The sequence below is a fragment of the Accipiter gentilis genome, chromosome 6 (assembly GCF_929443795.1).
Source record: "Accipiter gentilis chromosome 6, bAccGen1.1, whole genome shotgun sequence".
In the NCBI taxonomy this organism is placed as follows: Eukaryota; Metazoa; Chordata; class Aves; order Accipitriformes; family Accipitridae; genus Astur; species Astur gentilis.
Window position 1 is genome coordinate 13263949 of NC_064885.1, and position 27858 is coordinate 13291806.

Below are 27858 nucleotides of genomic sequence, written 5' to 3' on the forward strand. Positions count from 1 at the left end.
CCCGACGCACCCAAAATGGCGGCGGGCGGGCACTGAGGCGGCGCGGCGGCATGGAGCCGGCAGCGCTCGGTCGCCTGCGGCGCCTCCTGCCCGCCGCCCCGCGGGCCCTGCGGCCCGGCCGGGTCCTGGCGCCGTCCCGCGGCGGGCAGACGGGCGGCGGAGCTCCGCAGGCGCGCCGCGACCTGTACGAGGTGCTGGGGGTCCCGGCCACGGCGACAGCGGCGCAGATCAAGACGGCGTACTACGAGCAGTCGTTCCGCTACCACCCCGACCGCAACGCCGGCAGTGCCGCCGCAGCCGCCCGCTTCGCCGCCGTTAGCGAGGCCTATCGGGTCCTCGGCAGCGCCGCCCTGCGCCGCAAGTACGACCGCGGTCTCCTCAGCCGCGAGGACCTGCGCGGCGCCCCACAGCCCAAGGGCCGCCCGCCCGCTCCACCCGCGCCGCCGCCCCCGGCCCCCGCTGCCGCCCGCCGTGGGCCCGTCCCGCTGCCCTTCGACTTCGACGCCTTCTACCGGGCGCACTACGGGGAGCAGCTGGAGCGGGAGCGGGTGCTGCGGGCGCGGCGGGAGCAGCTGCGCCTCCGCCGGGAGGAGGCCGCGGCCCAGGGACGCTTCCGGATCCTCTCCGACCTCTCGGTCGGGCTCATCTTCTTCCTGGGTTTCGCTGTCCTCTACGGCCTCAAGTGACGGCGGGGCCGCTGCAGGGCAGGGTAGCCACCGGGGCACCCACATAGCTCCACTGCTGCGGTGGGATGGAGTGTCACCAGTGGGCATGGCAGCTGGCTGGGGGGCGTTTCCTGCACCCGCAGGGCTGGCAGGCACCATGAGCAGGCTCTGCTCCTCCGGCCATGACATTTCGTCTCTGCTGGCGTGACCTCCAGATACAGTACGTGACCAGCAGGCACCATGCGTGGGCTCTGCTCCTGAGGCTGAGACGTGTCCCTTCTGCCAGTGTGACCTTCAGAGATGGTGCACAACTTGCAGGCTCCTTGTGCAGGCTCTGGTCCGTGGGCTGTGACCTGACCCCTCTGCCAGCATGACCTTCAGACGTGGAGGGCAACTGGCAGGCCCAATATATGGCTGCGATGTGACCTCTGCAAGTGTGACCTGCAGACAGCATGTGACCACTGGCTACCGCATGTGGGCTCTGCTCCGCAGGCTGTGATGTGCCCCTGCCACCAGCGTGACCTTGCAGACATGGCTTGACAGGCTGCTATGTGCCCCCTCTGCCAGTATGACCTGCAGACAGTGCCTGACAGGTAAATGTGGTTCGTGGACTCTGCTTTGTGGAGGGGACATTGGCACTGCTGTTTGACCTTGGTGGGAACCATGTGCCTGGTCTAAGCTACAGCAGAGATTAAATAGCTATCAGTGGTGTTTGTGTGCTGTGTGTCTTCGTGGGGGGTGCTCTCAGCAGTGCCGAGTTAAGGCTCTCTGTGGTTTTCTGTTAATCTAAGACCTGCCACCTCTGTGCTGTCACATCTGTTGATACTACGTCTTTGGGGAATTTTAGGAGTGTTGGTCTCCAAACTGCATCACTGCCCTCGTCTGTCCCTGTTCAGGGCTTGCCCTGCTGTGTTGCAAGTATGGAAGACTTGGCTTCAGCAGCCTGCAATAATGAAACCTGGGCCCGTGGCAGCTCCTGTCCTGGTCAGTGTGTGACATCGGCTGGAGGTGCTGTCCAAAACATTGCTGTGTTTAGAACAGCCTGTCCTGTCTTGGGCTTGCCAGACAAGACCATCCCACACAGGCCTTCGTGGCTGGGAGTGGTATGCTTCTGAGCACTGAGTGCCATTACTTGTCTTTTATATGTATCTAAGCATCATTTGCACATAAGAGTATTTGCCTATTTAAGTACTGAAGTGTTTTAAGAACTAAAGATTGTGTGTCTTGGAGCTTCTGTCTTTCCTTGGGTAAAGGTTTCACCTGTGCTATCCTGGTACTACGTGGAGTGAGCGAAGCTTCGTGGTATTGAACTGTACCAAAGACTTCATTCATCTGCATTATTTTGCACTGGATTTGCTGCGCCTGGCTGGCACCGGTCTCCGCAGGAACCAAGCCCTCTCCCCTCACTGCAGTGACCTTGGGTTATGTTTTCTCTCAACACAAAAATGTTAAAAGCAAATGCCCCATGTTTTCTGGCTGTGTAGTTCTGTGATACTAAACTGAGCCTGAGACAGTAGCATGGCAGGGAGTAGAATGCCTCCTGGTACAGGGTATATACTGTACAGGAGAGCTTTCTGCCTTTTCTGGAAAGCACTGTACCACTTCCAGCTGCAGACTCCGGAGACCGCTGCGTGTTTGGAGCAAATTCAGCCCAGGGGCAGAGTGCGAGCTTTCCAGGATCCTCTCTGGTTGTCAGTCCATCCTTCTGTGTGGGATTATAGTGCTGAAGTGTCAGTATGTAAAGAGCGGGAACCCAGTGTTCAAGGGTATCTGTTACAGAGTGAAAGTCTCCAGAGTTGTGTCATGTGCTGATGCATTTTCATGCCATAAACCAACTTACCTGAAAGATCAGAGGCGATTTCTCTGGCAGAGTTTGGCAGGAAATGTTCTCTTCCAGGATGGAAAAGCTAGGATGTCCATAGGAAATGGTGGGTACTAGGGAGCACCTCTCCAGTTCCTGGTGTGGCTTGCAGGTTTTTAAGGCAGCCCTGCCAAACACGAGGCGTCATCTGGATCGATCTTTCTTAAATCTATGTAGTGCCAAGGCCTAGGGCTTGTGAGCTGTTCCTGCAGGCAGGCTCTGTACCCAGCTGTGAGCCAGCTTCCTGGCAGAGAGAGGGTCTGGTGTGGAGCAGGAGGAACAGGCTAGGTGGTACGCTGCCTGCATCACTCCGCTCCCTAACACTGGGAGAGGGAAAGAGCTGCTGCAGTAAGCTGACTGGGCTAGCTCCTGCTCTGTGTCTGGTGCTTGTGTCTGAAATTGTGGGGTGAAGTACCCAGGCACCAAAACTGAGCTAATCCATGTGCCTTTCAATGGGTGGTTTGGGCAGTTTATATTACTGGTTCTTCCTCGGGTCTCCATGATGTATCTTGAACATTAAATATAACTGGTCATAAACTGGTGATGAAATGACGCACCTTTCTTTTGCTGGGCTTGGTTGGAAATATTCCTTGTACTTGCTGGAAAATGGAGGGTAGGGGACAGGCTGGTGTTGCACATAGTGACTGCAGCAGGTTGAGGAAGAGGGTGAGGAGGGGGGTGCTGTTTCCCTGAGGCCATGCTGGGAAGGGTGGGCATCCTGCCTGCAGTCAGCGGGGCTTGGATAGGATGTCCTCCCTGGGCCACTGTGGAGTTCACTCCTGCCTGCTGGAGACCTGTTCTGTGCTGCCTCTGACACAGAAGTGCCTCTGCTGTGCACTTGTGACGTGTTCTCTGCAGGCAGTGTTTAGTTTTGCTCACAGGAGGGGAAGCATGGAAGCAGGGTACTGAGGGATACTTTGGGGCATCCAGTGTGTCACTTTTCGTGTGGTACAATGTGTACTTCTCCCCAGCGTCCCCTTTGCCCTGGTCAGGCCTGAATGCTCCTCTGCTCCGGGAAGGATTTCAGGAGCTTGGGCACCAAGTGGCTGCAGCTAGTCCAAATGCACAGACCAGCTGCCAGCTCCCAGCACACCAGGTTTCTACCCCTTTGTCTTCTTGTGTCAACACTGTTGTCATGTTCTTGTCTTTCCCTAGTTGTTTCTCCAATAGAAAGGTGCCAAGAGCAACTGGATTTCTTGGGGCTTTCCTTTAGCCAGGTGAGCGCAGCGCTTGTAGGGTGCCTGCGGCACAACTGCTAGGGGAAATACAGCAGGACCTAACTGTGACAGCAGTGGTGTGATGGCAGGGGCTTGTGTGAGCTGTACAAGCCCACCAGAATCAGAAGGTCAAAGTGAAAAAGGAGAGGAAAGAGGGCACAAGTGGGGCTGATAGGATGTGTGAGGCTTGCTGCACAGGGACCTACTCTGTATTTAACCCCCTTGTTCTACCTCTCCTGTGGCAGTGGTTCAGCAGTACTGTTGTTGAGAGGTGACAATTCATTGCTCCCAGCAGTGGGATGCTGAGCAATCAGAGAGGGTTACAGAGCTGTCTTCAGAGAGGGAGAAGTGCTGGGCAGATCAGTCAGAGCCATGATGAGTTTGCTTTCCCTCACACTTGCTGTGAGGAGGCATAGGCTTGTGCACTGCTCCAGCACCTTCCTCTGGCAGCTGGATCTGAGCCATGCAGCAGACAGTGAAGCTTTGCAACCGACTGTGTTCTTGGCTGTCTTCAGACCTCGGGGACAACAAGGAGGGATCCTTGGGGTACTGAGCCACAAAGGGTTGTTTCTGTGAGAGACAGCGCATCTTCCTGCAGCTGGGGGCAAGGCAGCTGTGGGTTGTGGTCACAGCAGGGAACAGCTTCCACTCCCAGGTCTACTGTGGGCTTTGCCTCCTTTAAGGATATATCCAGTTAGTATAAAATTAATCTCAGTAATATACTGCAGTCACAGCTGTTGTACAGCTTCCTCCTGGCCTGTGCTCTCAGGGTAGTGAGGATGGCAGTTTCAGCTGGGGAGGAGGTCACCATGAGTTGCTGGCATCCTGAGGCCTTTGCTGGGAGGAGTGTGATGTTCACAGTGGGGATTTCTTCCTCTTCACTCTCAAGTCCACTGGGGCCACTTTTACACATTTTCTAGCACATCCTACTCCTCTCTTCGTTGCTCTGCAGTTCCACATTATGTCTGGCTTTATTAAATGATGTATTGTGTGCATGCTGGATGCTGGCTCCTTGCTCTCTTGCCCCTGACACCTATTTTTGCCAGCTCTTAGATTTGTATCACTGAAAGGAACTGCCCAAGGGTGAGTTGTTGGTGAGGTCTCAGCTATCACCCTATGCCCACCCCTCCAGGCCTGTACTGCTCTACCCTGCACCCTCACCCCAGGGTTTATTCTGTGTTACTCAATCCACCCTTGAATTACTAACAAAAGACACGCCACACCACTGTAAAAGGGAAGCAAAACTAAAACTAAGTAGTTAATGGCCACTTGGTAATTAGATGCCATTACAAACTAAGTAAATCAAACAAAAGCTCCAGGCAAGCTGAGACAAGCCTGGATGAAGCCTGACAGTCCCAGTCCTGGTGCCTTGCAATCTCAGTGCAGACCTCGTTCCCTAGTCCTATCCCAGCCTGTTCTCATGGGCTGATGTCCCTGTAACCACAGGCTTGGGGTGCTGAGCTGCTTGCCTCAGCTGCTGGGTGGTGCAGCCTGCAGGCATGGGGTCTTGGTGCCTCATTAGGGCCTCTTCCCTCCATCTAGAGAAGCTGGCCCACTCTTTGGGAAGGAATGGGTTAAACCTGGCTCCTGGCAGGTCTTTGGGGGTGCCAGCAGGGCTGGGAGCATAAGGAGCAGAGACAAGGAGCTGCAGGCCAGGTGAGCAGGGTCCAGAGCAGCACTGGAGTGTTGGCCATCACGCCCCCCCCCCCCCCACACACACACCCAAGAGGGGCTGGCCTGGCAGGGAGGGGGGTGAGGGGACAGCCCCAGCCCTCACCTGCCCTGGGATCTGTAGGCAGCGCTCTGCACCCCAGTCTGGCTGCTGCTGGGCCCGCGGCAGCTCTACCTCTGCCCCAGGGAAGGGCCACACGCTTGGCAGCACCCGTGGATGAGGGGGCAGCTGCCCCTCCCTTTACCAGCATCCCTTGCGGCTACCCCTCTGTTAATAGAGTTAACAGTTAATAGAGTTTCCTCTGTTAACAGCCCTGCTGTCTGCCAAGTGCCTGCCATACAGGGGGGCCCAGATGGGGCACCCTGGCACCACCCCTCGATGACTGGCCCTAGCCTGGGCTTTTACATCCCCTGCTGACCTGGGGTTGCGGCTCAAAGGGTCTCCTGGAGGCTGCTCGTGCTGGGGGCACCCCTTCTCTTCCAGGTGTCCTGTCCCTCCTGGGCTGGGGGCTGCTGCTTACCCAGCCTGGCTTCCAAAAAGCCACGCCTGGGGGTGCCAGGGAGGCCACAGAGCTGGCAGGGCTCTGTGGCAGAGCTGCCTGCCCCCCCGGGTTTGGCTGCACACCAGCTGGCATTGGGGCTGAGCTGGTTGCTGCCTGGCCCAGTGTGGAAATGAATGCAGATGCACACCTGTTGGCAATGCTTCCTCCTCCCTGGGGACATGTTGACCCCCCTTGACATGGCCCTGTGGGACAGTCAGCATTTGGTGCAGGCAGGGAGAGCCACTGTGCAGGCAAAGAGGGGCACAGAGGGATCACTATGCTGCTGCCAGCTCCTGTCTGTTACCAATGTCCCTGTCTTGTGTCCTGTGCAGGACTTTGTCTTCAGTCCAGGTCTGCCTGCGGAAGGGGCTGGAGCTGCCAGCATGGTGAAGTGCTGACCACACACTCTAGGCAGACACCCAATGCTGCCATGTTCCCCAGAGGCACAGGGTGCTTTAGTCTGCATGTACACTCCCTGCATGTACACAGGACCGCTGCAACTGGGGAGTCCAACCACCCGCCTGGGGCAGTATGTGCTCCAAACTGGACAGGACCAACTCCAGGGCTGGAGGAACCTCCCCAAGGCAGGGGATCACCTTGCTTGGCAGCTTCCCAGTGGTTAAAGTGGGGGTGAAGTGGGGTGGTGGCCAGTCCAGCAGGACCATGAGGCTGCCGGGGCCTGCCCACTGCTACCTGAGCTGGGCAGGTGCCCAGGGGTGCTGCAGGGCTCCTATGGACAGAAAGCCAGGCAGGGCCACAGCATCCCAGCTCACTTTGTTCCGTTGCTTTTAGTGCTGTCAGCTCTGGTGGGACATGCTCACTCTCCCCGGGCTGGAGAGAGGCAGCTGCTCACCTTGAGGGTTCACACTCAGGGGGCTGCATTTGCCCTTGCCATAAAGTGATGCAGTACCTGCTGGGGGCCAGGGAATTTAGTCCTGGAGCTGGTGACAGACCCATGCAGCATTGCCTGGGACTGCTCAGCCCTGGGGAGCCATGCAAAGCACACACTGGCTGGGGAGACCCACTGGTTGTGCCTGACTGGTTTTTGGGTGGCTTGGCATCTCGTGCATGGTCACAGGTGCACTGGTGCCGGCCCCAGTGCTGCACCCGGTCCCATCTTGCAAGGCAGTGACACGGCTCGTCACCATTGCCTTTGGCTGCCATTCGGACTGTACAGGTGCCTGGCTCCAGCATGCACCATATCCTCGTGCCATTGCCTTGGGTTCCTTTCCTCCTGAGACAAGTGCTAAGGTGGCCTTCATCTCCCAGGTGGGCATCCAGATCCTCAGGGAGAAGCCTTGTGCTTTCCCACTGCCACCCCTTGTGGTGCGTGCCCAGAGCCGTCATAGCTTGACACCCACACATCACTCAGGCCCATGTCCCCACGCTGCACCCACAGCCCTGGTCATCTCACACAGTGTCCAGTGCAGCCCTTGGGGCAGCTTGGGCAACTGTCTGGGGGACCCCAGGACACTGGGTAGGACAAGGCTGCCTGTGCATCCCAGCCCCCTCCAGACACAGCACAGGTAGCCCCACATGAACCAAGTGGCCTCCTGAGTGCTCCTGCTTGGTCCCCTTATTTCCCTGGTTAGGTTAGCCCTGTGGGACTGGTATGGGAGCCCAACCAAGCTCTTGTGCCGTGGTTGCCAGCCTACTATGGTCCTTCCTCCTGGCATGTGGCAAGCCACAGAGGTGGCAAGCCACAGAGCCTGACAGTGGCAGTCAGACATGTCCTGGTACCTTTCATTGACAGGCTGAGCCCAAACAGAGCTTGGTAGAACCCAGGAAAGCAGGAGGTGCTGTGTGAAATCCCAGATATTCCAGTGACTACCATCTCCTTGCCTGCCAATAAAGCCACAGTGGCTGGTCCCCAATTTATCCTAGTCTTAAACCTGTTTTAACTAGTTATACTGGATGAGTGGTACCATTTCCACAAGTGAGGGCTGGAATTCAGCATAAGAGCCAGCACCCTCAGTGGTGGAGGGCGTGATCAGACACTGCAAGCCAATGGTCCATATTTGTAGCCACAGCCAGGGCCCCTTGTTGCTTTGGGCGATTTCTAAGCAGTCCACATAACAGTGCCAAGCTGCAGGGTGGGCAGGCAACTGGGAAGGAAGAAAAAATGCTATAACCAGACAGGGGCTGAATGCACAAGAAGAACCTGAAAACTCAAAAGCTAGAACCAGCAGAGTAGGGAACAAGTACCCCAGGGTGCCCAGGAGGCTGCAGCAGAGGAACCAGGGCTATCCCCTGCCCCAGGCTTGTCTCACCATCCATTGCGTGAAATTAAGGAAAACAACAGAGGAGCCTGGGATGAAACAGGGTGAGCTCCGGCCTCCTGCTGCCCGTTCCAGTGGTGTCTGAAGCCAGGGCTAGTGCAAAAAGGTGGATGGGGAATGGGTACTAAAAACACTGCAGAGGTGTACACAGGCCCATGAGACAAGCTGCCGCAGGGCCATGAGTGAGACTGGCTAGCTGTAGGGTATAACCCTTCATGGGGGTGAAGACTTGGCTGCTGGCATCCAGCATCTCTGGTTACCAGAAGTCTTCACCATGTGCAGGGCCAAACTGCTGGGAGGTAGTCCCTGGCACCTATCTGGGTGGAAACACACACTCACCGGGCTCTCTTGCTCCCCTTGTGGGGGCTCTTTGCCTTCCCCAGGGCACTGATGGGCTGAGCCAAGTGCAGGTGCAATGCCTGGGGGCTTGCCAGGCTGGAGGACCCTCTTTGAGTGTCAGTCACCACCAAGCCTGGCAAGTGTCCCCCCGCAATCACCTCTTCCCTGCCTGTCCCATCCCTCTGTTCATACTCAGAGCCAAGAGGTAACACAGAAAGTGGAAAAGAGCCTTTATTTAGAAAGCACATGGTGCCCAGTGATCCTGGGCCCTCTTCCCTGCTATCTCCCACCTGATAAAGTCTACTGACGTCCCTACAAACCACCCACCCCCACCTCATGTCACTGTTCCTCTTGCTGTGGATGCAGACACCTCCCCCCAGCAGCTCCCCAAGTGTAGGACCCACTGCCTGGCCATGGCACCCGCCCCCTCCCACCCCCGGCCAAACACCGCCAACCCGCTGTGAGCACCCACCCCATACCTGCCCAATAGACACCGCAGCCCCTCGGAGCTGTGTCTACACCACAAACGCACCCCCACCTGCTCCCTGGCCAGGGTGTTCCTGTGCAGCCCCTGTGGAGGCACAGGGCCAGGAGCGGGGACATCCCCCATCCCTGCCATGCTACCGGTGTGGAGGCTCCAGCTTCTGGTGTCGTGGCCGCTGCTGCCTGCGGAAGGGCTGGGGGCTGAGCAGGCGGATGTGTCCGACGAGGCGCAGGGGTGAGCCTGGGCTGGGGATTTTGGAGCAGGGAGATGCTGGCTGGTGTCCCAGGGCTGGGAGATGGTGTCTGCGAGACGCAGCCGGCATGGCAAAGGGCACAACAGCCTCCGAGGGGATGAGAAAGGCAGGCACAAAACCGTAGGAGAGATTGAAGGCTTTGGGGGCTACTCCATTCTGAAGCGGGGCAAGGCGGGTTGGTGCTGGGCTAGCCAGGGCACCTGGGCACCCCATGGGGCCCACAGGGTCCCTGCCCACCCGGTCTTTCTGCAGCAGCTCCTGCAGTTTCTCCAGCTGTGTCCGGTAGATGTGGGAGCGTGTGCGGCTCTGGCAGAAGGACTCCAGAAAGGAATCAAGGGGCAGGTCCTGGGCCAGGAACTGCTTTATCTGTGCCTGTGGGACAGGCAGTGGGGCAGCATCAAGTCAAGAGAGCCATGGGACCACAAAGGGAGCACAGATAGCTGAGCATCCCCAGACCCAGAACTCTTCTCCAGGATCTGGCACGTGGGAGGGCACGGAGGGGAGTCCAAGGACAAGGTGAGAAAGGGGCAGCAGCACAGGGGTCTCGCCTGACTCACCTCCGACTCTGCCTCAGAGGCATCGAGCTTGGCTTGGAGCTGGCTCAGGGCACTCTGTGGGCTCCACTTCTCCAGGTAAGTCTCTGTGTCAGGAGAGGATGGGGCTGCCGAAAAACCTCCCGCCAGACACCCCCACTGCTGAGGCTCTGGTCTTTCCTACCCTCAAGCATCAGATCTCGCCCCCCTTGAACTGAAACACCCTCAAATACATCCCTGGCGCCACCTGCACACTGAGGCCTGCATCCCACCACAGAATCAGTGCCAGCCGAGGGCTGGCTAGGTCGCAGGCAGCATCACCCCCCCCGCTGCTCCTGATCATGGCTGGGCCATTTCCCCAGAACAGGTTCGAGGATGCTAAGCCCACCCGGGCCCTTGTATTAACATGGGTTGCTCTGGCCATGCTGGGCTTTGCCTTGTCCCATTGGCTGCACCTCACTCACCTAGACGCTGCTGCTTGTCCCAACATGCCTCTCGTATCTCCCGCAGCTCGTGGTACTTGATGGCTAGGGAAGCCTTCCCGTCCTCCAGCCGCGGGCGCAGGGACAGGTTCACCCTGGCCAGGGTGCAGTTTGAAGCCAAACACATCTCCCGCTCCAGCTGCAGACTCTGAAACTGCGAGGATGGGAAGCGAGTGGGGGGAGGTCAGAGAACCAGTCAGAGCTGGCAGCCTGCTGGGAGGGTGTCCATCTCCATCCAGGGACAAACCCTCATCTCCTACACTGTCCCCATCCCTCTGCTCTGCCTGGAAAGGGAGTGCGTCCCGGGGGGGGATGTGAGGGCTGGACCCAGGCTATGCACACTACAGGGCAGCTTACCCTGAATGTGGGAAAGCTCACAGCTGGCTACCCAGTCCCCTTTGCAGAGGAAAGTACTCGTCAGCCAACAACGATGCCAGGAGAGAGAAACACACCCTCTCTCGGTGCACACACATTTTCCGCCCACCCAGAGAGAGGAGTAGAGCACGGTGCCAGGCTGCGCTTTGAGAGGCCCAGGGGAAAAATGATGAAATGAGGCTGAGAACGATTTATAGAATAACCCGACCCTGTTGCCGCAGAGAAGCGCCGGGAACCGCTGGAACCAGGGAGCACTCGGGGCTCATCCCAGCTGCGGGCAACGAAGGCAGACGCACAGGGCACGGCTAGGGGCCGGGGCCTACCAGCCTCCCCCAAATTTCGGGGCAGTAAGAGCTGAGAGCAGCGAGGGCAGCGGCTGTAGCCCTGCCCTGGGTTTTGGTGGCCCGAGGCTGCTTGGCAGGCGACGGCTGCCGAGACCCCGAGCGGCACCGGGAGCCCCGAGGCAGCCGCCGGCCGGGACGCGCAAGCCGAGGTTTCCCCGCGGCCACCCCAGCCAGCCGGTGGGTTTTGCCGCTCCGCCACAGCCTCCGGGGCTCGGCGGGCGGGATTTCAGCTGTCAGGGGAAGACCGACGAGCAGCGGTGCCAGGGACCGGCGGGGTGATGCCCGGTGCCCCGGCCTGCGGGCGGCTCCACCCCGCGCACCGGCAAAGCCCCGCTGGGGGCGAGCGCCGCACGGCTCGGCTCGGCTCGGCTCGGCTCCGCCGGCTGTGGGACCCGCCCCCCCGCTCCCGGCCGTACCTTCCTGCTGAGGCGGGCGGCGCGCTGCAGCCGGGGCTCGTCCTGCAGCAGGGCGCGGAGCTGCGCGGTGCTGAGCGCCCCGAAGCGGCGCGGGGAGCCGGGCGGCGGCGCCGGGGGCCGGGACATGGGCCGGAGCACACGCGGGCACGGGCCAGGGCTCCCCGCGCCGCCGGGAGCTGCGCGCGCCCCGCCCCCGCCGCGCGCCGTCCCGCGCTCGCCCTCCCCGGCGGTCTTAAAGGAGCCGCGGCTGAGCACAAGGCGCTGCGGTTCTGCACCGCCCCGCCCCGCCCCCGGCTGGGGCTTGGAACCGGCGACGCACCCCGCTGCCTGCGTCCTGCCCCCTGCCGCGTGCATCCTGCACTTCACCCCGCTGCCTGCGTCCTGCGCCGCACTCCGCTTTGTCCATCCTGTGCGCTGCACTCCGCTCTGTGCGTGCTGTACCCTGCTATGTGCATCCTGCACCGCACCCCACTGTGCGCATCCTGACCTCCGTGCACGTGTCCTGCACTGCACCACACGATGTGCGTCCTGCACTGCACTGGGTGCGCCCTGCGCTGCACCACACTGAGCGCATCCTGCTTATCACTGCCGTGGCCTCACCCTGTACTTCAAGGCACTGCACTCGTGGCATCCTGCGGGCATCCTGGCACCGCTGTACCCATCTGCTCAGGAGGGAAGAGAGAGAGAGCAATGATGCACGCTGTCACTGCCGCTCTTTGCAGGTCCCCTTCGTCTTTTGGGGAAGGGAGAGAGGGGAGCGCTTGCCCCACTTGTGATGGGGAACTGCTCGCTGCAGGGTGTTGAGGCCACTAAACGTTTGCAGGGATTCAGAGACCTAAAAGAAAAATTCTGGGAGCAGAAACCTGCCTGAGGACTATCAGCTCCACTTCAGGACATCTCTGTGCTGGAAACTCTCCTTGTATCTTTGCCCAGTTCTTACTCTTCAAGTAAAAGATGTGGTGGAGAAGCTGGGGAAAAGTAGCAAACCAGGACCTCAGGGGAGGTGGGGATTGCATCCCAGGGAAGTTTTACCTTAGTGAAGAAGCGCAGCTGCAACGAGAGCCGTGCACTGCTGCTAGAGCGGGGACTGCTCTGTCCTGGCCAGGGCATTTCCATGGAGCAAATATCTGGTTGGAGACAGCATTTAATGTCCATGCTTGACTTCAGGTGTCACCTCAAACCAACACTGGCTGCTGGAGCTGAGTGAAGGGAAGCTGCCAGGGAGCTGCTGGGGGCTGGTGGTCAGTGCTGTTGGGTGGCCAAGAGCCCAGCAGGATTTAGGAAGCATTTGGATGGGTAGCTTGGAATAAGGGGCCGTCTGGAGCTGGTGCTATTGTAGGAGGGATGAGAACCTGTCTGTACACTGGGATGTGCTGTGGTGGAGGGACAAGATGGCAATGCAGAGACACCCACTCGCTGAGCCCATCCTCCTGGGCCTGTGGGTGCCAGCTCTGTTGTACTGTGGGGATATTTTAAGATGCTCTCCTGCATCTGCTGGCCTGAGTCTCTCCACTGCCTTTGGAGAGCCCTAGCAGAAGACGGCACTACTGGGATAAGGATCACTTGTTCCTTAGTCCAGCAGTGCAAATGCAACTCCAATTTTGCCTGTTGCTTGTCATTTCACAGTCTGCCCAGTGCCACCTGATGTCATTGAGCCTGCTGACTTTGGAAGCTAAATCCACCCTGGGGGCACTGGCGGGGGGGGGGGGGGTGGGGGGTGGGGGTGGGGGGGGGTGGGGCACCATCCTGACAGCCATCCTCCACCTGCCACTGCCATCTTGTGCCCCTGGTGCAGGAGAGCCTCTCTTCTAGCCAATGTCAAGTTCATCATGGAGCTGTCCTGTGCCTCCCCTCCCTGTGCTGTGGTGCCCATTGCAAGGCAGGCATGGGCTCTACTCTGAGGTCCCACCAGTCCTCTGTGCTCTGGTTTGGGGGGGTGGCAGTGCTTGGTGCTGGAGGCTCTCAGGGGGGCAAGTGCAGCTTGCTTCACCTGAGAGCTTCTTTCCGTAGAAGTAGCCCTGAGCAATCTTTTTCCTCAGACATCCCTAGGTACAGGTGCCTCCATGCTCTGAAGTGCTGAGGGCAGTTCTCTGGAGCAGTATAAGGTACTTTCTGGCTCTTCTTACTCCACTGCTCATTTCTTTCAGTATTTTCTAATTTCTCAAACCTTCCTGGATGGCACTGGGCTCTAGAGCTGGCAAGCGAGGGCTGGGTTTTCCCTTAGCCATCAGTCCTGGAAATGGAACTCTCTGCTGTTGCTGTGCTGCCCCAAAACAAAGACAGAAATGGTTTGTGAAGGTGAAAGTGCTTCTCAGACAGTCTGCCCAGGCAGTGCCAGTGTTACGGAATGGAGGAGCTGCAGGGGCCTTGTCCTGCAGCCTCACATCATCAGCTCTGTCTGCACTTTTCCCGGCAAAGGTTGATCTAAATTGATCTCAGAAACTTGACTATGGTGAGTTCATTCCTGTAATGAGCTCTTCCCTCATTAGTGTCTCCTAATTCAAATGCTTCCTAATACCTAACCTACTTCTCTTTTGCTTCAATTTAAATTCACTGCTTCTCAGTCACAGCAGACAGATCTACTGACAACTTTGAAACCATGTTTCTTCAGGATCAAAGCATGACTGTGCAGACAGACAGATAGCAAGGAACAAATCCTGACAGACACAGCCTCCCAGCAGAAGCAGGACCTTGGCACCAGGATATTGCCACAGTTTTTGACACTGGACTTGTGAACGTGGTGATGATGAGTTCTCCCACAAGACAGGTCCCTTCTGAACCCTCCTGTGCAGATCACAGGTCCTTTATCTCAGTGTAACTAGATTTAATTTTCTTACATCCATTCCTGTGAGAAGCACTCAAGGCTTTTTCCCTCCAAAGCCCCAAGACTCCAGTCCTAGCACCTGACATGAGATTTCTGGCATCCCAGTGCAAGCACATCAGAGTTACAGAACAGACATTCATTAATGAAGAATGAGCTCAAGTAAGCAAATTTATTGGGATGCTTTACCAGACACTGCAGAGAGGCACAGAGTATACGGAAATTTGTGGCATGTAGTTTTTTTGCTTGCTGTGAGTTCTGGAGGCAGCTAAGAAACTCTGATGAAAAGTCACTCCAGGGCTCAGTGTCTTCCTCCCACAGGGAAGGTACATGTGGAATCCACAAATTTCACAAGTGAATTTTTTGTTCTTGATTATGAACATAATAACAAGGAATCATTGGCAAGCACAGGGGAAAAGAGCTGAGCAGAGGGGGAGCCTGCGCTCAGAGAAGAGAACTGGAAAGTGGCATTTCACTAAAACGCTACTACCCTTGGGCTCCTCCCTCTGCTCCAGAAAGGCTCAAGCTCTTTGGCCATGCAGAGCCTTCGCAGAGTGTCCAGTGTGGACAGGAGGGGGAAGAAGCACTAACAATATGAAGCTGGTTTGATGAGGATAAGGGAGGATTTGCAGTTCCCTTTGCACAGGCTGCCCCATGTCATGCCACCCTTGAAATTCAGCCGTACAGAATAACAAGCTGAGTACCACCATCCGCCCTCATAGCTGTAGGCACAGTTCTTACTGTAAGTGTCCTGATCCTGATCCTTTGTGGAGAACTTCATGTTGTCATGCATGGTATTGGGATTGTCTGAGGTCATGGCATCCCCTGCCGTCCCTGTGTAGGAGCCCAACCTCAGACGGTAGCCGTGGGACTCATCTTCCACACTGAAGAGGTTGTAGTCTGCGAAATTGATGTTGTCTGTGGAGTCCTGGATGATAAACCTGACCTGATAGACCTTCTGCATGACAATCTGATGGATGTACTCAGTGCCCAGCCAGTACTCGCTGCGCACATTCCCAAAGCCATACTTGTAGGTGCTCCAGGACTCAGCCCAGGTGACTGGTGTGTCCTTCTGGTTCCTCTGGATGACTGTCCAGCCCCCGTTTGTCACATTCATTTCACAGTACACCACGAGGTGGTGGAGCCCTTTTGGCTGGATGATGTAGATACCGCTGCGGCTGCCAGCAGGGATCTCGCTGCAGTCCTTGGGCCAACCTGGGACAGGAAACAGAGATGGTTATTAAATCCCACACAATGAGACACTGAAAGCACCTGGTGTTTCTTTTGTGCCTCTATCCTTTTGCACACACATTCTTGGGCTGTCTTCCTGTCATGTGCTCACAGGAGTGAATCAAAATCTTGACATGATCAATGTAAGAGTTGGACTTCCTATCATCCCAAGACAGGATTCAAACTGATGGGAACATGCTGCCAAAATGTCTTGGCCTGCTGAGACCTTCCTTCACCCAGCACACAATGCACCCTAGCCCAGGTTGGATTCAGTCATGCAGTGCTGCAGTGGTTTGCCTGTAGCGTGCAGGTTATGTATCACCACACAGACAGATGCAAATCTGGGTTATAAAGCCATTTGTTGTTACAGCATGGAAGCTTTAGAGCTTTACAGTAATCTCAGAAACCTTGGAGAGAGTGTGATCAAGACATCCATATGGCTAACAATTAAATCAGCCCTTGTGATCTCAATAGGGCAAATCCATTGCTTTTCTCTGGGCTTACCTGAGCAGCTCTTTAGAGACTTCCTGACTTATTTGATTTGATTATGGCCTTTCCATGCTCCAGAGTGTCATCACCTTATACAACAAACAGCTGAATGCACCTACACACTTCTGGGAAGGGACTTGCTCTGTTCCCACTATCTCTGCTACTGGTTATTCCTACACAGATAGGACCGATCTTGTGGTCCTATGGGCTACTGTTGAACTCAGTCAGTTCAGTGATGCAGTCAGTCCTTGTCTTACCCAGTCTTCTCATCAACTGTATAGTGAAAATAGGAAAATAATGAATAACAACTTCCAAAGGCAAATAATGAAGCATCACTTTCCAGTTTGGATCTCTAGGTAGAAAATTCCCCATACTAAAGATCCTCAGCAACTACTGAGTCCAGGACATGACTGGTAAGAGTCTCCTTGCGGTTATGAGCTGTGACACCTCTGAAGCCTACCAGAAAAACATTTTTCCTGGGAGGAGCCAGGGGACAGGGGCTACGGTGGCTGAGAGCTCTTCATGAGCCCAGCAATGGTGAAACCTTATGAGCAGATGTGCTCCTTGAAAAGAGACTTACCATGGCCCACCGGTGGGTGGTGGGCAATGTCTCTGACCTGTCGAACATGGTTGCCTTCATTACCTGAATTAACAGAAACAGAGGAGACAGGAGTGAGTGTTGAGAGTAGACAGGTCAAACGCCTGCTGTAAGAGCATGATTTTCTCCAGATGATATTCCTGTTTTTCTGTTGTTGCTCCTAATTCCAGAGGGACTTTACCATTTCAGATATCAGCCAGTTGGTAGTTTGGGGTAATTTACATGGTGTTAAAATGAGGCAGGTGCTTCATTGGTGAGAGGGATTTGGACACACTGTGTGGGGGAAAGACCCTGAATGGTGGTGGCAACACTGGAAGGATTGTTGTTAAAGTGCAGTAGAAGCAGTTAGGAAGGGACTCAGGAAGAAGAGGGGAAAGAAATGTGAGAACAGACACAGGAATACTGTTGCAGGTATCAGGAGTTGGGAGAGGGGCTCTGCTCAGCTGGGTCAGAAGGGAATTTTAAGGGCGTTGCTGGAAGAGTGAATTAATGCAGTTCTTTTGCAAAGACATCCTCTGCATATCCACTGATGGCTATAAAACAGAGAATTAATCACAGGCTTATGGAATCACAAAAGCCATTCCTGTTCCCTCTCTGAAACAGACGCCTAACCCTGCAGCCGTTGCTCTCTGTCATCCTCAAATATCTGCTCCCTGCTTTCACTCTCAGCTGGTGCTTTCCTATCCCATCCCTTATGAAGTGTTTAAAAAGCCTCTCGCACTGTGTATAAGCCCATTCCTTCTCTTACTACACACAGAGTACGCTTTTTCTTGCAGACAGACTGTAATATTGCTATCACTTCCTCCTCCACGGTCTTCTGATTTTGGGGCTAAACCATTCAGTTCTTCAGCCTTCCCTGATGCAGCCTGCCTGCCAGATTTTCGACCCCTTTCCTTTTGACTCTCTCCAAATGCATCTTGAAGCCCACCAGTAAATGTGGTGGTTGGCCTGAGCCTGTGTGGAGTGGGAAACGCTCATGTAATGTGGTCTAGAGGACTTTCCTACCCTGGTATTTACTTTTACTACAGCCATGTGAAGCTGTTTACTCATGCTCCTTTTGTAAACCACAGTCTGCCCCTGCTTCTTTCTGCCTTCACTTGCCATCCATTTGGAAGCATTCCTCCACAAGTCAAGACTTCTGAAATTTAGCCTGTCTTCTCTGGCATGCCTCCCTGCTTACCCATCTTGAATTCATGCTGCTCATGTTTTCAGAGCACCCTACCAATGGCCTGGGTGAGAGATGAGTGTGAAGCCCCCTTAATATCTTTAACACTGTTTCTCCAAGGAAGAGCCCATGGCCCATAACACCCTTGGTTTGGTCTTGCTGCCAATGAGACCGAACCTGTCCCTTCTCCTGGGATCCTATGAACTCTGGGCTTTGGACTGCTGAACTCACTTATGGACAGAAGAGCTTCATGCCAGACAGAAGAGACAGGCAGCAAGCAGAGGAGGACTCTGAGAGGAGATGATTTTTGTTCCAGTAAGACAGCCTACATTGCATTGGCATTGCCCACACATAGAGAAGTATTTAGTCCTTCCTCTGTGTTACAGGGGTGTGGTTAGGCTGCTGAGGACATCTCTGTAGGATCTGACTGAACATGACTTTGTTTGCCTCTCCCTATTGTCGTGGTATACTTACCTAGCTGGGAGGACTCTGGGGGAACATTAATAATTTCATCTGTCGTGCCATTGAGGAGGTGCAAGTTTTGTATCTCCAACGCAAGAAGAGATGTTGCCAGGGCCACCAGGCAAGTGAAAAGCAGGAGACAAAGGCGCTGGCTAGCTGAAATGGGAAGAGATTGGAAAAAGAAGAAAGAGATCATAACTCTTCCACTAGAAAGTCATGAATCCCATTTGACTCCTTTACTTGCAGAGTAAAATAGGAAAATAAAATTCTTTATGTGTACAGCTCCCTCTTGGAGCTGTAAGCCCCAATTCACTCATTTAGGTGAGCTGCCATATACTCATTGGCAGGAGTCATTAGCAGTGTCACCTGCTGCTGGTGGTGTTTGACACAGGAGAAGTGCAAAAACCTTGTACAAACGCAAAGTGACTGTAATCAGAAATCCCTGTAAAAACCAGGTCTCAGGGCTGGAGATAAGAAGTAGGGTGAGCATGGAGGGAGGAATCCCCATTCCTCCTAGCTCCCATCACACTCCCGTGACACACTCACATGGTGTAAACTGGGACTACTCCTGCCTCCAATCTGGGTTTGTGGGCAGTAAGAACCCAGATGTCTGTGTGGGAACAAGCCCCAGGCAGGGCTGTGTCTCCTTCTCTGCCCTGTGTGAAATCAGCATGACTGAGAGGGGCAGCACAAACTTCCAGGAATTACTGCCTGGATGGTACAAGTTATGCCCTTTATATGGCTATATGACTATGTCAAAATTTCCATATGTAGCCAGCTGCTCTGGTTTGTTCTTGTTCAGAACAGCTAGGAAACCAGCACACTTTTTGCAATATTGAATCTAAATAAAATTATAGAAAGTTTATCACAATTCCTAGGGAGTGGGGCATTGTGGAGACACCTGCCCATGGGGAAATCTGTTCTTGATACGATAGATGTAGCTCACCCTGGCAGACTACCAATCTGATCCCACCACTGTTCAAAAAGGAGCAGAGCCAAACCTATTGCACTGCCCTGAGATTCATGGGTTTGGCACCATTCCCTGAGATGACTAAGAAGGAAAATGACCAATGATGCTGGCCTGGAACCGCTGTGTGCAATTGCAGCCACCCTAGAGAGAAGCACTCCTTTCTGGGAATGCTCAGAGTCATCCCAATCATTTGTGCTGGTTACAGTTTTACAGCAAAGATCTTTTAAACACACTTCAGTTCAACTGATTTGCTTCTCAATTCCTACATGACATTTAGTATCTCAATACACTTGTGTTTAAAGTGCATGTTTAAAGACATCTCTTCTTTAGGCCACCAGAGAAGCCATGCTTCCTCCACTGCTGGCCCATTGCCCCATGAATGGTCATGAAAGGTCTGGGTAGCGAGATGCAGGGGAGAGGATGAGCCTCTCCTGGGTGTTCTTCTGGGGACAGCAGTGGATGCTTTCGAGCACCTAACCTCCAGATCTTGATACTAGTTCAATATCTCTCCTTAAACAAGAATGTCTAAAAAACCTGTTTTCTATTCTAGGGTATTTAATACTTTCCTTGGAGAACTGAAAATTACAAAATATGTTTGGTAAATATGAGGCTTGTAAAATGGGCTATCTGGCACTCCAGGGCTATGCTGATACAGCCTGAAAATAGCAGAACATGCAGGCTCCTGCTCCACTTCCCAGCCGGGGCACAGTGAGCCCAGGCAACGTAATGGACTTAGCACTGGGGTGGCTGGGGTGTGGGGAGAAGGGAGCCCTGCAGAAGACAAAGTGCTGTGATGCCCTGTGATCCGCAGCCACACACAGTGCTGCTGTCCCCTCCCATCCCATCCCACACTCACCCATGCCGTCTCTGTGGGGACCCTGCGGAGTGGGAAGCCGAGCAGTTTTGGCCTGGCCGGAGGGGTGTCCAGCCTGAAAGTTATAGGGCTCAGCAGGTGAGGGGGTGGAGGCACGAGACCTAAATCACAGCACTTGTCCTCTGGTTGGCAACAGGGCTAGTGGTTTATGGCTTATTTGCTCTTCATCATTAAGTGATTTGTCCTCAGACAATGAAGGCTGTGTCTCATGAAGGTGAGCTTTCTTCAAAGGCAAAGCTCTGAAGAGCTTTCTTCAAAGGCAAAGCAAATAATTTGGTGCCAATAAGCAAATGCCTTAAAACAACTGCCATTTACAGTGCCTGGCTGCCCCCCTGCCCTGGCAGCGTTTCCCCAGGGAACGGCATCCTCGGGGCACCTCTGCACATTTCAACTCGTAAGTAAATACCCAAATGACATTCCCTCTCCTGGATGGAAATCAAACATCAGGCGTAAATCTCCCTCTCCAGAGCAGGCATCAAGCCCAACAGCCACTGGGGACCCCATTAGACCCTTCAGGGAAGAGGTACTCTAGTGTTCCTGGCAAATTGTGCATCGAACTTCAGAAAGTGCCACTCCAGGTGCCTCCTGACGTGCTTGGCCTGCCACCACCACGCTGCCTCTTGCACAACGTACACCGTAGTCTCTCCTGGCTCCGCAGCCCTTGTGGCAGTCACAAGGGAGTTTTGGGAATCGTGACATGACACCGGTGTAAAATGGTCTCAGTTCAAGCCCCTCTCTGCTACTAGGAGTGCTTACACCATGGATTTCTTACAGAAAATGCCAGACCATCCTTTTCCTAGGGATTGATACCCACAGTATTCTGAGTTACAAGGACTCCTGTACCCCAGCATCCACCTTGTGCTGGACAGCACAACATAGTCAGAGCCTGCAGAGGAGCAGGCTGGGCTTTTGTCACAGGCTGTTTGCTTGCAGCGTGGCTGCCTGGTCATGGAGGCTCCTGTGCATACCCTGCTGTGCTGTTGCTTCTGCTCAACAGCAGATGCAAGCAAAGGCAGGCAGCAACCCTCAGCAGAGCCTCACCAGCAGCTTCCAGTCCCTAGCCAGCTTTTCCAGGAGGCTGTGGCCGGTGTTTGGGTTAGGACGTGCAAAGCAGGCAGGGGGGAGGCCATAGAGGGGACTTCTCTGAAACGCCAGCTGTGTCCTAGGCCCCAGCTCCTGCTTAATATATGTTTGATATTGAAAGAGCCACAGTTTTGGCACAGATCTGTTTGCTGCTGCATCTGGAAAAACGCAGCCAAGGAGGGTGAGGGAAAGGATTATTCACTTCCACCTGTGAGATGACAGCTGGAGTGCTGTGTCCTGTGTGGGGCTTCCCCGTGCACAACAGTGACTAAAACTCCAGGAGTCCACCTGAGACCACCATGACAGTCGAGGCAGGAGCACATGACATATTGTGGACAGGCTGAGAAAGATGGGCTTGTTCAGCCTGGAGAAGGGAAGGCTGAGATGGGATCTTGTTGCTGCCTACAGCTACATGGTGGGGGGTTGGAGAGCAGATGGAGTCAGGCTCTTGGAGCACCGTGTCTCGCTTTGGACCTCTCATTACAAGAAACATATTGTCAGACTGGAGCAAGTCCAGTGGAGGCCACCAGGCTGGTCAGGGCCCTGGAGCTCAGGACATGCCAGGAGAATCTGAGAGAACAGGGCTTGCTCCACCTGGAGAAGAGCAGACAACGGAAAGGTCTTATTGCTGACTACATCTACATCATGGGAGGATACAAAGAACTTGGAGCCAGACTGTTCAAGAAAGTACATGGTGGTGGGATGAGAAGCAATGGATCTAAGTTAGAACATGGAAATTCCAGTTAGAAATAGGGACTTCTTTTAACATGAGGTTGGTCAAATAGTGGAACAGGTGCCCAGAAAGAGGCTGTGGGATTTCTATCCTAGAGGTGATCAAGACTTGACTGGACAAGGACCTGATTTTTTAGATCTGCTTTGAGCGGGGATAGGACTAAATGGCATCTAGAGGTCCCTCCCAATCTAAATTATTTTGTCACCCTGTGATTCTATGACTCTCCATGGAGGTGCACAGGGATGGGATGAGAGGCAACAGCCATAAGGGAAGGGAGAGAAATTACAATTAGATAAAAAAAATTTCAGCCCGAGGGTGTTCAAAGACTGGGAAAAAAAAAGAAAATAAAAAGAGAGAAGTTGTGGGACCTCCATTCATTGACATATTCACAACTGACCCAGACAGGACCCTAAGCAACCTATTCTAAGTTGTCCCTGCTTTGGCCTCGAGATCAGACCAGAGACATTCAGAGGTCCTCCTGATCTTGGTTACCTTGTGTTTCTCAGGTTCTCCGAAGAGCCCCCTTCCCAGCCCTTATGCCTCTGTATTTCTGCAGGAGCACAGCCATGGCACCAGGCCTTGTGCAAGATGCAGAACTGGCTGCAGCAGAACGTGTCTTGAGAAGCAACTTTGTAAGCTCAAAGAGCTATAGCAAAAGCCTGAGGGCCTATGGAGCATGAGAGACCCATACAGCCAGCTAGGCAGGTGTGATTTGTTCTTTCAGGATTAACTGCTACTGTCATGGCCCTGAGTGCACCAGTAAGCCTTAGTGGCTGGTGACCAGTCCCACCTGGCACCTTCACCTGGGCCCATGAGGCCTGTTTCAGCTCGGCCCTGGACCTTCAGTCCTAACCTGAACCACACTGTATAAGTACTGGTCTCCAGTCCCCTCTCTGGCCTTGTTTTCTTGGATGGATCTTAAACCTGCACTGTAGATAGCTTGTTCCCTTGATGGACCGCTCAGATCCATGTTGTAGCTTATCTCCAGCCCTGCCTTTTGCACTCTGTCCTTTTGTCCAGGATCTGGGACCCAGTTCACTGCTTGCCTTGCCTGGGGCTGTTGCCAACACTCAGCTCTGCCTGCTGTGCTCAGACCCAGCAGGACGGAGCCCCACCATCAAGGGCATTGCCTCCTTGGGGTACACTCTTGGCTTCTGACTTGCCTGCCTCTGTGGAGCAGCCAGCCTTTGCTGCTCCCAGAGAGCTTGCTCATGCCTTCGCTCTCTGCCCTGGAGTGCTGCATGGTGCTCCCTTCTCTGCCTCTCTGGAATGGTTGTCCTCAGCTCTGCTTCCAACTCATATCTGCTCAGAGGTCCTCTTGCAGCTGTCTTCTTAGAAAGAGGTCCCACATCAGCATGATTTAGAAAACCTTTGTTTGATAACTTTGAAGACACCATCCACTGGAATATTTGAGCTAAAGTCAAAACTGGGGTCTCTGCTGGTCTGTAGATAAGCTGTCCTGTTGACACTGAAGGAAATACTATTTGCATCTATTTGGAGCAGCCTAGTGGAGCCTGCTGTACACAGGGGCAGGGGAGGCCTTCCTCTGCATGATCTGTGGGGCCCATGTTCCTGCTGCACCTGGAAGCCCTGTTGCCACCAGTGATCCCAGTGCTGGCTCACCAGCAGAAGCTTGCCTGCCAGCCCTGGCACAGGCACCCCACCCCACCCCAAGGCATTGCATTGCTCAGTGCTGGCATTAGCTCCGGGGGCACCCCATGGGAGCCCGTAAGTCACTCACTTCCTCTGCCCCCACAGAAAGAGGATGTGGCCCCTCTGCCTGGGGTCCCTCTTCCCAGGGCAGTTTGGGCCTTTCTCCCTCCATAGGCTTGAGAGTGCTGCTTTTATGATTCTCCCAAACCAAATGAGGCTGTGGACAAGAGCTCCCAACCTCTAACCAAGCAAGCAGGGGTGACATCTAAGGATTCAGACGAAAGGTGATCCAGGGATCCCTTACCCCGGAGAGGTCTGGATGCTGCTGTCCATCCAGGTCTGCGAGTTGCACTGCTTCATGTGGGATATACTGCAGTACAGAAAGTTTGATGGGAGCCTCAGCTTGACACTGGCTTGCTGTGAACATCAGGTTTAAACCTGTGCCATGAAGAAGACATCTGATCAGTAGGCTACTGAAACCAACACAGGAGAAGAAAGTAGAAAGGCCACATCTTTATTCTCTTAAAATTGGCTTCACAAAGTGATGGAGCTGTCTGCACCTTCTGACATGAAGAACAGCCCTCCCAAACAATCTGTCCTGAGAGCATTTTGCTCCCATAGAGAGAGCAACCCCTGGTCAACATTTCTGGGGCTGGGAGCAGATCTGCAGGGTCTCACCAGGCCAAAGACAGAGATTGGGAAGGAGAGTGGCAAAGGGACCCACAGGCACCTGCTTGTTACCTGGAGCCCTTGCTCTCTACTTAGAGCATGCAGATTGGGGTGCCAGGGGACATTGTGTATACAGTGACTTCTGGCTGCTGGACACTGGTTCCAGCCTAATGACTTAACTCATTGATCCTGAAACCTGCCAGTGGCGAGTTAGCAAGCAGGCACGTCTCTTGAGGGCCTGTCCTCATCTTTCCAAGGTCACCTTTGGGACTGGGCACATAGGAGACCTAATCTCTCCTCCTTTTCTAGTTACTGGGTGTATGTCCTTGTCCTTAAAAAGCTGGGTCTCTCCAGTTTGATCATGGCTGTCCAGAATCTGCTCCAAGTGGGCAATTCACATGTAGTGTTTGTGTAGCTGGGAGTGTCAATAATTGAAATCCCTCATCATGGAGGGGATTATTTTGTACTTCTCTGGCTGGAAGGGCATGCCTCCTTCCTCTCAGGGGGTTTAGTTGTGCTGTCATGGGATCTGAAAACTGCTCAAGTCACAATCTGCAAGTGCCTCCTTGTGCCTCTACAAACAACAAGTGTGAACAGAAGTGGGTGTGTGCAGTGCCTATAAAGTCACCGTGGAAAGCTTGGCATGGGAGGGTGCACCACAGGATTCCTGCTCTCTGCTCAGCTGTGCTGTTGTGATGGGTGAGTTATCTTCCCAGCTGCACACTTCATTCATGTGTGGTGCTGGGCTCAAACAAGACCTGACCAGGGTGAGTATACAAAGGCACAAGATGACTAGCCGGACAGCAGCTGTGATCTTGCCTGGGTGATAAATGCTGCACCCTGGTAGCAGAGGGGACGCAAGACCAAAGCACCAAATGACACACATGCTTGGTGCCAGCCTATGCTTTCCCCAGGCTACCTATGCCCTGAATTCCCATGTCCTGTCAAGGGAAGTTAATGTGAAGACCTAGATTTCAACTTGGTCCTTTCCCTTCCTGACCAATGCATGTGGCATATGTGGTTGCAAAGGGGTCCTTCCCCAGGCATGATGGCATCTCCCCCAGTAATGGAGCTAGTGCAGGGTGTAGGGGTGTGCTGGTGGCCAGAACAGAGGGTTTGGGCTTGTGTCACTGTGTGGGCCTAGGAGACTTCCTCCTGTCTGCTTGGGAGGTGGTATCTGTGCAATAGGACCCATCCTTTGGATCTGGTTTCCCACTAGCTGTCATTGGGCTGGAGTGGCTTATATAAAAGGCTTAAGCATGACTACTCCAAAAAGAACTGTGATCCCTCCCCTCTGGCAAACTACTCTTCCCAGATCTACCTGTGTCATTGTCTTCTCCTAGCTACTCTTAGGTTGTAGGTTCTGAGAACAGATCTCCAGGTTGCTGTCTGGTGCAGGGAAGGGGCTGATCAGGAGGGTGATGAAGCCATTTCTCACCTTGCTTCAGCCCTGCGTGGGCAGAGCCTGCACCAAAGCTGCAGCTTCCACCACCCTGGGAGCCCTATGCTCCTACCTGCACCCCGTGGCTCTGCCTTCCTTGGTCTGAGCTCTCTGGGGGCTGTTGGCAGGGGCAGAGGGGGCTGCCCAGGGATCCTAATGGTGCTGGGCCCTTTCCTCCCCAGGGCACCAGGCTGGGACAAGTTTGCTCCGTGGGGACCTTGTCCTCCTACCCACAGTGGTGGCAATGCTTCTCCTCTGTGCAAGCGCTGGCCCAGCAGTACCCACTGCCATCTCCCGGAGTGGTGAGTATGTAGTGGGTGGGGGGCACTGGCTGGGCACCAAGGTGCAGAGCAGGAAAGTGTCTCCCTAGCTCAGCACTGACTCTCAGGTCTGCTAAGTGCTAGGAAGGCCAGCATGCACCCCAGCTGATGCACAACACAAGAACTCCTCATACACACAGACCCCTGGGCCATGGCTTGTAAGGTAAGCCGCCTGACACCTGTCAAGCCATCCTCACCCCCTTGGTGGCTCCATACTGAAACCAAGGGGTTTCTGCCCAAACATCATAACTTGGCAGGATTGCTCTGTGGTGTTTCTGTCTTTTTACACTTCAGTTCTAGGAGACATCCTCCCAGCAATTTTTTTTTTTTTTTTTTTTTAGCTTGTGTTGCTCCTGCAAGGGAGGGTTACACTCCCTGCAAGACCTGTGTGCTCCAAAAAACCAGAATTTCATGGGCTGAATCAGAATTCCCACAGCAAATTGTCCCTCATTGACACAAAAAAAGAAAAACAAATTACACAGCAAATTAGTTTGGCAAGTAGGTCATGACAGATCAGTCCTGCTAACAGATAAACTGCAACAAGCTGGGGGAAGAGGTCCCTGCAAGATCGAGGTAGAACTTAGCCTTCTTTTGCAATGCCATGACCCCCAGGGAAAACATAAATCTTCATTACACATCCTCATCCAGTGGAGCATTTTGGACACTTCTGATCCACGCAAGAGCTGTACCTCAATATATCAAGGGCCTTGTGTGAGGGCCAGATATACTTGGAGGACATCACTGGCATCTGGAAGATTTTTTTCCCCTCTTTTCTTGGCCAGATGCATTAGAAGGCTCCAAATAAAATAGCAAGTCATGAGAAATAGATCCTAGGGCTTTTACGAGGGCCACTGTCTTAGAGACCTTCAGTTGCCCTGTGGATGAGCCAGTGGAAAAGCCACTCTATGCTGTGGAGTAGACCACAGATAAGACCAGCCCTTTTTGTCCTGAGTCCTCGCTCCCCTACAGGAACTCCTTGTTGCCCTGACAGAGTTATATGATCTTTCTCTCTCCCACCCCAACCTATGTTTGCCACTGCTGCTGTTGCAGGGTTCCCCGCAGACTGCAGCCATCTCCGCAAGACCAGCCCCAGTGGGGTGTACGTCATCCAGCCGGCAGGGTCTCCCCCACGCGTGGTGTGGTGCGACATGGACACTGAAGGCAAGGGCTGGACTGTTGTCCAGAGAAACTCTCATGACACTGAGCTCACATGGAAGCAATCCTGGACCACCTACAAGTACGGCTTCGGGAATGTGCAGGGCGATCACTGGTTGGGCACCGAGTACCTGCACCTGCTGACACAGCAGAGCACCTACAAGGTCCGCTTCATCGTACGGAATAAAGCCAACGTCACCCATTACGCTGAGTATGACATCTTCAGGGTGGAGAGTGAGGCTAGTGGGTACCCACTGAGGCTGGGCCGGTTTTCTGGTGATGGGGATGACTATCTGACCAGCTATCACCCCAAGAAGGGGGGCATACACGACAACATGAAGTTCAGCACGACTGACAAGGACCAGGACCAGTACAGTGGGAACTGCGCCAACAGCTATGGGGGCTGGTGGTACGATAGGTGCCAGAATGTCCTGCTTAATGCCAAAAAACACATCCTTTGGCCAGGATTCTGCGATAATGGTGACTGCGCATCTTCCCTCATCCTGGTCAAACCCACAGATGTGTGCTGACCGTGCCGCAGCGCCCAGCCTCCCAGGAGTTTGGGGGAGTGCCACCATCCCCAGCTCAGCATCCCATTCCTGTGCCTGCCAACAGCCCTGTGCCAGTCCCAGTGCACATCCTGCACTGCCTGCAGCACCTGAACCATCACCAGCTGAAACACAGCAGCTCTGGGGCTCAAGAGCAATCGCCTGGAGCTCCAGGCACACGGGCAG

The 27858-nt window shown here is 54.4% G+C and overlaps 4 protein-coding genes across 5 annotated transcripts; 2 read left to right on the plus strand and 2 right to left on the minus strand.

Annotated features, from left to right (window-relative positions):
* The first annotated feature begins 50 nt into the window (after positions 1–50).
* On the plus strand, positions 51–1878 carry DNAJC30 (DnaJ heat shock protein family (Hsp40) member C30). 2 transcript variants are annotated; one of them, XM_049803952.1, is made up of 2 exons: positions 51–1258; positions 1513–1878. In XM_049803952.1, the coding sequence occupies exon 1, from the start codon at positions 51–53 to the stop codon at positions 684–686; it is 636 nt and encodes a 211-aa protein (XP_049659909.1). In that variant the 3' UTR covers positions 687–1258; positions 1513–1878. The 2 variants fall into 2 exon arrangements, with proteins under 2 accessions (XP_049659909.1, XP_049659910.1); XM_049803953.1 differs by having other exon boundaries at positions 1562–1878.
* On the plus strand, positions 1183–27760 carry LOC126039989 (fibrinogen-like protein 1-like protein). The gene is made up of 3 exons (XM_049803950.1): positions 1183–1258; positions 25832–25951; positions 27020–27760. The coding sequence occupies exons 1-3, from the start codon at positions 1234–1236 to the stop codon at positions 27652–27654; spliced, it is 780 nt and encodes a 259-aa protein (XP_049659907.1). The 5' UTR covers positions 1183–1233; the 3' UTR covers positions 27655–27760.
* On the minus strand, positions 9020–11600 carry VPS37D (VPS37D subunit of ESCRT-I). The gene is made up of 4 exons (XM_049803948.1): positions 11462–11600; positions 10309–10480; positions 9869–9951; positions 9020–9683 (listed from the first exon to the last, which is right to left on the minus strand). The coding sequence occupies exons 1-4, from the start codon at positions 11585–11587 to the stop codon at positions 9195–9197; spliced, it is 870 nt and encodes a 289-aa protein (XP_049659905.1). The 5' UTR covers positions 11588–11600; the 3' UTR covers positions 9020–9194.
* Positions 14869–18681, minus strand: LOC126039988 (fibrinogen-like protein 1-like protein). Its single transcript, XM_049803949.1, has 3 exons — positions 18239–18681; positions 16582–16644; positions 14869–15497 (listed from the first exon to the last, which is right to left on the minus strand). The coding sequence occupies exons 1-3, from the start codon at positions 18420–18422 to the stop codon at positions 14869–14871; spliced, it is 876 nt and encodes a 291-aa protein (XP_049659906.1). The 5' UTR covers positions 18423–18681.
* Positions 27761–27858: the final 98 nt, after the last annotated feature.

Coding starts and splice junctions, on each gene's coding strand:
- DNAJC30 (XM_049803952.1), top strand. CDS start 51: ATGGAGCCGGCAGCGCTCGGTCGCCTGCGGCGCCTCCTGCCCGCCGCC.
- LOC126039989 (XM_049803950.1), top strand. CDS start 1,234: ATGACCTGCAGACAGTGCCTGACAG. Junction 1,259..25,831: donor CTGCAGACAGTGCCTGACAG/GTAAATGTGGTT, acceptor TTTCCTCCCCAG/GGCACCAGGCTGGGACAAGT. Junction 25,952..27,019: donor CACTGCCATCTCCCGGAGTG/GTGAGTATGTAG, acceptor CTGCTGTTGCAG/GGTTCCCCGCAGACTGCAGC.
- VPS37D (XM_049803948.1), bottom strand. CDS start 11,587: ATGTCCCGGCCCCCGGCGCCGCCGCCCGGCTCCCCGCGCCGCTTCGGG. Junction 9,952..10,308: donor GGACAAGCAGCAGCGTCTAG/GTGAGTGAGGTG, acceptor CTCCTGACACAG/AGACTTACCTGGAGAAGTGG. Junction 9,684..9,868: donor CCTCTGAGGCAGAGTCGGAG/GTGAGTCAGGCG, acceptor CCTGTCCCACAG/GCACAGATAAAGCAGTTCCT.
- LOC126039988 (XM_049803949.1), bottom strand. CDS start 18,422: ATGATCTCTTTCTTCTTTTTCCAATCTCTTCCCATTTCAGCTAGCCAG. Junction 16,645..18,238: donor CCCAGAGTCCTCCCAGCTAG/GTAAGTATACCA, acceptor CTGTTAATTCAG/GTAATGAAGGCAACCATGTT. Junction 15,498..16,581: donor CCACCCACCGGTGGGCCATG/GTAAGTCTCTTT, acceptor TTCCTGTCCCAG/GTTGGCCCAAGGACTGCAGC.